The 9,234-nt window shown below is 43.9% G+C and overlaps 1 protein-coding gene across 1 annotated transcript; it reads right to left on the bottom strand.

Moving 5' to 3' along the window:
* Window positions 1-638: 638 nt before the first annotated feature.
* Window positions 639-6,580, bottom strand: amy2a (amylase alpha 2A). The gene is made up of 8 exons (XM_061693876.1): window positions 6,404-6,580; window positions 5,068-5,412; window positions 4,636-4,866; window positions 2,878-3,011; window positions 1,907-2,129; window positions 1,693-1,814; window positions 1,435-1,560; window positions 639-828 (listed from the first exon to the last, which is right to left on the bottom strand). The coding sequence occupies exons 1-8, from the start codon at window positions 6,572-6,574 to the stop codon at window positions 639-641; spliced, it is 1,542 nt and encodes a 513-aa protein (XP_061549860.1). The 5' UTR covers window positions 6,575-6,580.
* Between the last annotated feature and the right edge of the window lie 2,654 nt (window positions 6,581-9,234).

Raw genomic sequence — 9,234 nt, 5'->3', positions numbered from 1 at the left:
GCAGAACATCGAGGGTTCATTAAGGACAGCCGCCTGATCAAGGAGATGTCTGACAGTAGAAGAGATTTAAAATTGATAACAGTTCTCCTCTCTCCATCGCTTTTGGGTTTAATACCCTGCCACCACTAGACGTATTTGCCCGATGGAATCTGTGAAGCTATCCAATCAGACACACCTTTTGTTCTCCAGTGCCGCGTGGTAACAAGGTTGCCTTCTGGTGGGGATTAACAACTGCACCGTTGTGTTCTTGGACCTGATGTCCTTATCCACGGGATAGAACATAAGAGTGGAGACATTTTTGGGGGGAAGGTCAGACGTATTACAGTTCACTCAGCCTTGTATGTTTGTCACCCAGCCATACATCCAGCCACATAAACATGTTTTTAGACTGTGGGTAGAAACCGAGGTACCCAGAGAAGACCCACGTAAGAACAGGAACTCAGAAAGGCACCAGCCCGCCTTGACCACCCGTCTGTGCAGTAAACATACTAAACACCTCTGCTAACAGGAAGATAATGTTGTTAAGGCACCAGAACAGAAACAAAGAGAAGACAGCAGAGGCAAGCCTTTCACCACAAATCCCCTTTAATGGCACTTTTGTTTGTAGCTTGTAATATTTTGTTCAACGTAGCAGGCATTTACAGTTTGGATTCCGCATGAATCGCCACAAAAGGGTCCTCGTCTTGTGTGCCGATCCGGAATTGGGCCCGGCTGTCGTCACCGACGTGGATCTGCCTTCCCGTGCACCTGTCTCCTTCCTTTTGGCCGGAGATGACATCACAGTAGGTGCCCCCGGGCATGCCAGTGTTCAGGGTCACGTCCAAGTCCCTAAAGATGAAAGACGGAAGCTGCTCTTTCAAGTTTTAGAGATTGTTTGTTTGAGTTCTTTGAAAATATGGGACAATGAATGCAGCAAAAAAATAAATGAATCAAGCGCAGGATACGGAAAGCGTACGGTGTTCTGTCAGGTTTCAACACACTATCGAATAGTAAGGACATTAGCCATATGGACCACAATTAAAGCGACCAACTTAAAATGTGTGCAGTATTTAACATCTTACTGTATGCCTGCGAGACCTGGACTCAAAATAACAGACATCAACAAACTCAATGCCGTAAATGAAATGCTACAGACCCTGACTGAAGACAGTGAACATGGCAGATAGCACAATGTCTTTGGTCACATCCCATCCCAGACCATAATTCATCAATACAACGGTCTTTGGCAATAGTGAAGATGCAAATGAACATGTAATACCTAAAAAAAAAAAAAAGGGCTCGATGACATTAAAGAATTGTGCCAGACGAGAGTGTGGCTCACTAAGACCATTGTCTCGATAAAGACAAGTGTCCTCCTCTCTCGACACCCATTGGACATGCACTTATGGATATTAAGTGAAGTAAGTTAGTCATTTGAGTTGCGTTCACGCTCACCAGTTGTCATTGTTAAAGACGATGAAACCACGATTACCGCGGCCAAAGGCAACCTGGTTACCCTGGTTGTCCCACCAGTTGGTATGAGGCTGTCCGTTGACCACGTTGCGGAAAATGACCATGTTCCTGAAAGGTGTTTGACAGAGACAGTCCATCAGATACCATGTGTTTCATTTATTAAGAACAAAAACAGACTAAAAACAATCTGCATCCTGGAGAACTAACACAACAGAAGCTGAAAATCCGGGAGTTCCTCACTTGATCTGTCGCCATCTGTGCTCACACACCCATCCATCCCCGCAGGTCTGATCAGGGTTGATGGGAACAGACTTCGTGCTTCCGTTGCTATGACTCGGAGGCCCCATCCAGTCGTTCTTATCCTGAGAGGATGACCAGGCCACAACATGAATCCATCGGCGCATAGATTAACGGCGAGGCGGCGAAACGATCGTCGGAGTTTATCAGAGAGAACCTTTCCGTCGACAATGTGGCGGTTCCAGCGGAAGCTCGACATGACCCTGGCTAGACCATACGGGTGGGCTAGCATGTACCCCACGGCCATCTTGTACAGCCTCGGGTCCCAGAAGGTGACGATGGACGCTCCGCCGGCACCGTGCCCTCGCTGGTTGTCGTGGTTGTCGACAAATACGACGGCATTACCGTTAGGCATGAAACCCCACCCCTCTCCCCAATTTCTGTGGAGAAAAAAAAACTAATTATATTTCTAGGTTATAGAGGTTATTAGTCATAATTACGGTAAATATTTGTGTTAAAAAATCAGTAATCAGTAATTATGGCAGTAACAGGGCGTACTGATTCTTACGCCTCTGCGCAAACTATTCGCATGGCGTCGGTATCCTCAAACCACGTATGTCGGGATTATCCTAAACCGAGGATGCCCCTGTATGGCCAGTCGCATAATACAGGTGGTCTTCAGATTCACAAGAAAGTTCCGTTCCTGCGGTAGCGACGTAACCGTAATTTGTACGCAAGTCTGAACACGCTGTAGTCTATCACGAAACTACGCTAACACAGTAGAAAAGTCATCGTAAATATTTTGATGAGAAACACTTCTAAGCTATAAATACCATAAACCAATCAGATGAAAAACAATAAATACTGAGTGTACCGTCTCGTGCTGCGTGACAGCGTTTTCTTTGACTCTTTGTCACCTTGAAATGTCGTGTGGCTGTACCGTCGTAAACCGAGTACCGCCTGTATGTATGAAATGAATATTTATTTGAAAAATGCCTCTTGGCCATAAATATAAAGCAATCAAAAACAGTTAGTCCAGCACTAACTGAGCGTGCAGTCTTGTGCCGCACCACCACATATTCTTATGCCAATCGTAATCTCAAAACATTGTATTTCGGTACTGTCGTAAACCGAAGACCCCTCTGTTTGTACGAACTTTACTTCCCAAGATGCCTCGCTGCGGCGTACCTGGTGTAGCACAACTTCTCGCCGTGCCATTTTCGAAAGACTGTTCCCAGTTTGGCGCCATATTTGAACTCAGTCACTCGTCCCAGGTGGGAGTACTCCCTAGCTGAGATGGGCTCGCCTCCGAGGTCAATAACCTGAGGGCCAGGGAACAAATCATTTGTCAGTCACACAGTGTTTGGACCACATCGTCCATTCCAGAAGCCTTCACTGCAGTTTTTTAAAAGTGACCCATTTGGTGGTGCAAGGTAGGCGGCAGCATGTTTGCTCACTCCTTGTTTGATCGAAGACTGGATTTACACAGCATGTCGATATCTATTTACATGTACGTTACAAGTGACTCATATCTGAAGCTCCAATTGCACGTTTACAACTCCACAACTGTCAACACCGGGCATTGACAACGTATTTATGAAACAAAAATTAATGCAAATATTAAACCCTTAAATAATGTGAATTCTCTATGCACACATAGTATATGGGTCCATTTTGAGCCGGGACAAGAATATCCTCATAATAATTGTTTAAATTATGAACTACAGAGCTCTTCAGAATGTATTAATAGCCTGTCTGACATTAATAAATGGATAATTACTTCCTAATCACGTTTCATAGAAAAAAGCGAACATGCATTTGCTACATTGCAGGTAGATTTGTGAAAGTGTAGCTTTCCCCAATGTCAACACACCCTCCAAACTCTGTAATGTTTCTGTTCCTTACGGGTATGTTTAGTCTGTATGATCATTCTTATACTGGTTTCTTTCAGTGTTTTGAGATTCTCCCATGACGAGAGGTGTAACCAAACATTATTTCAATTGGAAAACCGTTTTTGATTTAAAAGATGGAAGTGCATCGGTACAATGAATCGTATCGCATGAAACTCGATATAGCTTGAACCGTGCCTGGTCAAAAAGGGAAAAATCGGTTTGATGTTGCTGACGTGGCTGCATCTCCTTCTTTGACCTTCTCCCGCTCTCTCGAAACTCTCGCGAGACTTGTCGCAATTGCGTCAAATAGCGCTGTGAGTTTGAGTCAAAATGCAAGGAGAAATTGCGGACTCGACAGGATTCACGACGCCCCGGCAGGTTTAAAGTCCAAAGGGTGGAAGCAATTCAGATTTAAGATGAAAACTCTAATTGAATCGAACCGTATTGAATCGTGAGCGCAGTGAATCGAACCGAATCGATTCGGTCAACTTAAAAATGTACCGTCTTAGAAACGTACCGCATTCCATGTATCGAGCCACGTAGTGAATCGTCTTTTATTGGAGAGATGCACACCTCTACCCATGACTCTTCAAAGACCAAAAAGAAAGAAAGAAGTAGAAGAAAGCGCATGTTTCTGTGGGAACCTGTTCAAATGTGATGGGAGCGCAGACATTCTCGGGAATGTTTCAAGCTTTCTCTTGAACACTCTTACCACTTTCAATGTAATTTCATTGTACAGTGGGTGTTTTTTTTTTTTCGTTTTTGTGTTTGACCAGACACAAGCATCTGTGACCAATCGAAATGAACGATTGACAGAGTGTTTGACGGATCTGACAGATTGATGACAGATTGACAGATCTGACTTGTTTACGCTGCAGTAGTACTGTCGTTATATTACTCTGTCCACTTGTGGAAAAGGCTCGATAAGCAACTGAATATGTCCGAGTCCGTAAATTGTGTCATTTGAACCGTGTGGTGCAAATCCAGCCTCAGAGCTCAAATAAAGCCATCAAGGTGAAGTCTCATACTGCAGAAGTCGACGTTCTGCGAGTACCTCCTGGAAAATGAAGGGTCTGGAGCCTTCGGCGAACCACTCGGCGCTGAGGTTGTGCAGGCGGCCGTAGACGGCGGCCAGGTCTCCGGGCCACATGTGCTTGCAGGCGTCCACCCGGAACCCGGCCACGCCCATGTCGATCAGTGCGTTCATGAACTCGGCCACCTTATCCCGGACGAAGTTCTTCTCCAATGCAAGGTCCAGGAGGCCCACCAGGCGACAGTCGCGCACCTGGAGAGGGAAATGACAGAAAAAGAAAGTCATGTTGTGATTTACATTTGATTAGTCTGAGCCTATTCACAGCTGGTACATAGACATTCATTTAGACACATTATATACTATTTCATACCTTGCATTTCGAATGTATTTGTACTTAAAAATAGAGACTTTAAAATACAGTCAGGAACTTTTCATCTTATGTAGCTTATGCACCTGATTTGCATCCGAGTAGCTTTCGATCTCACCGCTGCCCGTTCTGCATTTGTGGTCGTTGAAGTCCGAGGCGCTGTAGGGGACGTCGGGGAAGTTCTTGGTGCTGGCGCTGAACCAGGTCCCGCACGACGAGTGGTTCCCCTCGCCGCCGGCCGCCCCGCACATGTGGTTGACGACGGCGTCCACGTAAATGTTGACCCCGACGTTGTTGCACCGCGCCACCATGTCTCGCAGCTCCCGCTCGTCGCCAGACCTGGAACACAGGTTGTAGCCCACGGGCTGGTACCTCTGCCACCACGGCCTCCAGGGATTGTTCAGAACAATGTGTTCGTTGGGAGGCGAGATCTGAGTAAACGCACGGGGAAAAAAAAGATGACTGTATAAATAATCATGCATACAGTTTTCAAGTGTAGAGCACACTTTAGAAAGTAATTGAGATACATTTCAAAAGGTGTGAAAGAGGAACTTTGCAATTTTCACCTAAAATTACGTTTTGCCATATTTGTGGAAACTGTACATCTGACAGAACATTAGTAAAATGAAAAGTGAAAACAATCAGCCCTCTCTGGCCCCATCTTCTCCTACAATCATATAATTCATGCACCAGCTTGTCTCTCCGGTCATTCATGACAACTGCCATCTTGGGTAATAGAAATAAACCTAAATAATAATAATAAAATCCTCATTAAAACAAAAAGGCCACCGTGCAGGGACATACACGTGCACGTCACTTCCTGTCAAAGTAGTAGGACTACAAGAGTAGTACAGAGTAAACAAACGAGCAATGCATAGGTACATACACATGCACATGATAAATGTCATCGCTCCTCTTGCCATTTAGTAAATCAACAGCATGACTCAAAATAATCCATAGAGTAAAAAAGTCAAATCCAAGGCATGGGTACATACATGTCATGATAAATACAATTGCTCCTCGCTTCACTTATAGTATTCATAATCACCACCAGCTTGCACAATACAAATCATAATGACAAGAAATAATCCCAAAAGTCCATGACACACTTGTTTATGCGCATGTATGTGATTCATGCGATCGCTATTTAGCAAAGATAACAGCCACCTTGCTCAATAGAAAAAAAATCACACAAGTACAAATAATCCACAACGTAAAAAAAAAAAAAATAAAAAAAAAAAGTCCAAGGCCTCGCACAATGTACTATATGGTACCGCTGTTGTATGGCTCAACTCACCAGTTATTCATGATAATCGTCGCCTTTGATACGGAAAATTGCCCACAGTCGAGAAAGTTGCGGTAATGATATTTCTGCACCGCACCAAAATAATTCCACCCAAGCAAACGTCAACCGCGGGGTACCTGAACTCCCCCGAAGCCGTTGGGCCCCAGGAAGCGCTCGCACTCTGCTGCGATGTCCGCCCAGCGCCACTCAAAAAGATGCACGATGGCCGTCCTGCCGTGCCGCAGCTGAGGGGGGTGCTGTGCGGCGGCGAGCCCACAGAGCAGCGCCCACACGATGAACCCCTTCATTCTTTTCGGAGGAAATGTTCTCAAAAGAAAAGAAAAAAAAAAACACGAAAGCGGCCGTCGCACCTGTATTTGTACAACTTTTCTCCCCTTCGGGGGAACCAATGGGGAGCCTGGCAAATAGAGTCAGGCAGGTTTGGCAGCTGCACGCTTTCTCACACTTAGAATGTGACTGTTATCATGTGCGACAAAAACAAACCATTATTTCCCGCTGGTCAACTCAATTTCATGTTAGACTATATTTGTACTTATTCGCGCAAATTCAGTTTCTTTAGACCAGGAGGGGCAGATGTAAATGATTATTGAATATTGAACGTAAGACTCGAATGTGATGTGGCAGCCAAATAGTCCTCATAGTAAACACTGGTACTTGAAAACTGCACTCGGAGGATGTATTTTGGGAAGAAAAAAAAAAATCCTCAAAATGATCCACAAATCTTTGAAGGACCCCTGGCAAATGGCCAAAACAGCCCCTAAAATGACGGCGAGAACCCAAAATGGCAGACTTCCTGTGTTTTTTCAAACATGGCTCCTTGAGACTTTTTTGGGGGTCTACTCATGATAGACTGCTAAGTCAACCCTTTTCCCACTGTACAATTTGTATTACTTTTAGCAAATAGTGTAGCATAATTTGTAACATGAGGCCCGGCCGAGTCGTGTGTACTCCTGCAGTTGTTTGTATTGGACGTGATCCCGTATTGATCCAAGTCAATGATTAAATTCCTTTCTCATTGTGTGACGACACACCGCACTGTTGTTAAACGTCTACGGGATAGTTTGTGGTCATTTTAAAGATCATTTTTTTCGATGTTGACAGTATTATTCTTATTGTGTTTGAGCAACTGCACTACGTCATACCGAGAGCAAATATTTTGGTGACCTTAAATAGTAACACGAAATATTAGGTTACGTTCAAGACTTTTGGCAAATTCGTCACTCCTCAAAGTGTTCCGGTCAAAGGTAACCAAAAAATATGGTTGCTGTCCTCGGCTACATTTTTTTTCATTGTGAGTAGATCATTTGACTTTAAACCTTATTTTATTTTGACATGAGAATGCGATGCAATGTTTTTCCACATTGAAACAAATCCGTTGCAGCCCCTACCCTAAAAATAATAATTATTATATTATCTAAATAACAAAAATTAGGTCACTTTAATATTGTACTTCATAAAACATTCAGTGTAATCCATCCATTTTCAACACCGCTTATCCTGGTTAGGATTGCGGGGCGCTGGAGCCTATCCCAGCTGAAAGGCGAACTACACCCTGAACTGGTCGCCACTCAGCTGCAGGGCACATAGAGACATGGACAACCATTCGCACCGTCACTGAGTGGGAACTGAACCCACGCTGCACGCACCAAAGCCAGGCAAGTGTACCACTACACCATCAGTGGCATCATACAGTAAGGATTATGGAGGCCACTGTGCTCTTAGGAACCTTATGTGCAGCAGAATTTTCTTTTGTAACCTTGGCCAGATCTGTTGCCACAATTCTGTCTCTGAGCTCTTCAGGCAGTTCCTTTGACCTCATGATTCTCATTTGCTCTGACATGCACCGTGAGCTGTAAGGTTTCCTAATCAAGTCCGATCAGTATAATCAAACACAGCTGGACTCCAATGAAGGTGTCGAACCATCTCAAGGATGATCAGAAAAAATGGACAGCACCTGAGTTAAATATGAGTGTCACAGCAAACGGTCTGAATACTTATGGCTGTGTGATATTTCAGTTTTTCTTTTTTAATAAATGTGCAAAAATGTCAACAATTCCGTTTTTTTCTGGTAATATGGGTTGCGATGTGTAAAAACCCGAATTTCAATGAAGTTGGGACGTTCTGTTAAACATAAATAAAAACAGAATACAATGATTTGCAAATCATGTTCAACTTATATTGAATTGAATACACTCCAAAGGCAAGATATTTAATGTTCAAACTGATAAACTTTATTGTTTTAGCAAATAATCATTAATTTAGAATTTTATGGCTGCAACACGTTCCAAAAAAAAAAAACTAGGACAGGTGGCAAAAGAGAGTTTAGTTGAAACACCTGTTTGGAACATCCCACAGGTGAACAGGCTAATTGGAAACAGGTGGGTGCCATGATTGGGTATAAAAGGAGCTTCCCTGAATTGCTCAGTCATTCAAAAGCCAAGATGGGGCGAGGTTCACCTCTTTGTGAACAAGTGTGTGAGAAAATAGTCGAACAGTTTAAGGACTATGTTCCTCAATGTACAATTGCAAGGAATTTAGGGATTTTAGGGATAGGGATTTTCATCATCTACGGTCCATAATATCATCAGAAGGTTCAGAGAATACGGAGAAATCATTGCATGTAAGCGGCAAGGCCGAAAACCAACATTGAATGCCCGTGACCTTCGATCCCTCAGGATATCACCACATGGACTCAGGAACACTTCATAAAACCAATGTCAATAAATAAGGTTCGGCCCTACATCCGTAAGTGCAACTTGAAACTCTAGTATGCAAAGCAAAAGCCATTTATCAACAACACCCAGAACCGCCGCCGGCTTCTCTGGGCCCGAGCTCATCTAAGATGGACTGATGCAAAGTGGAAAAGTGTTCTGTGGTCCGACAAGTCCACATTTCAAATTGTTTTGGGAAATCTTGGACGTCGTGTCCTCCGGGCCAAAGAGGAAAA

Source organism: Phycodurus eques, chromosome 13 (assembly GCF_024500275.1).
Source record: "Phycodurus eques isolate BA_2022a chromosome 13, UOR_Pequ_1.1, whole genome shotgun sequence".
In the NCBI taxonomy this organism is placed as follows: Eukaryota; Metazoa; Chordata; class Actinopteri; order Syngnathiformes; family Syngnathidae; genus Phycodurus; species Phycodurus eques.
This window is presented reverse-complemented; position numbering and strand designations above follow the sequence as displayed.

Bases quoted from the DNA above. Each gene is read 5' to 3' on its own strand.
- amy2a (XM_061693876.1), bottom strand. From the start codon at position 6,574: ATGAAGGGGTTCATCGTGTGGGCGCTGCTCTGTGGGCTCGCCGCCGCA. The intron at 3,012-4,635 runs GTACTCGCAGAA...CCTGGCCCTCAG, and splicing joins GACCCTTCATTTTCCAGGAG to GTTATTGACCTCGGAGGCGA. The intron at 829-1,434 runs GTGAGCGTGAAC...TTTCATCTTTAG, and splicing joins GTCTTTAACAATGACAACTG to GGACTTGGACGTGACCCTGA.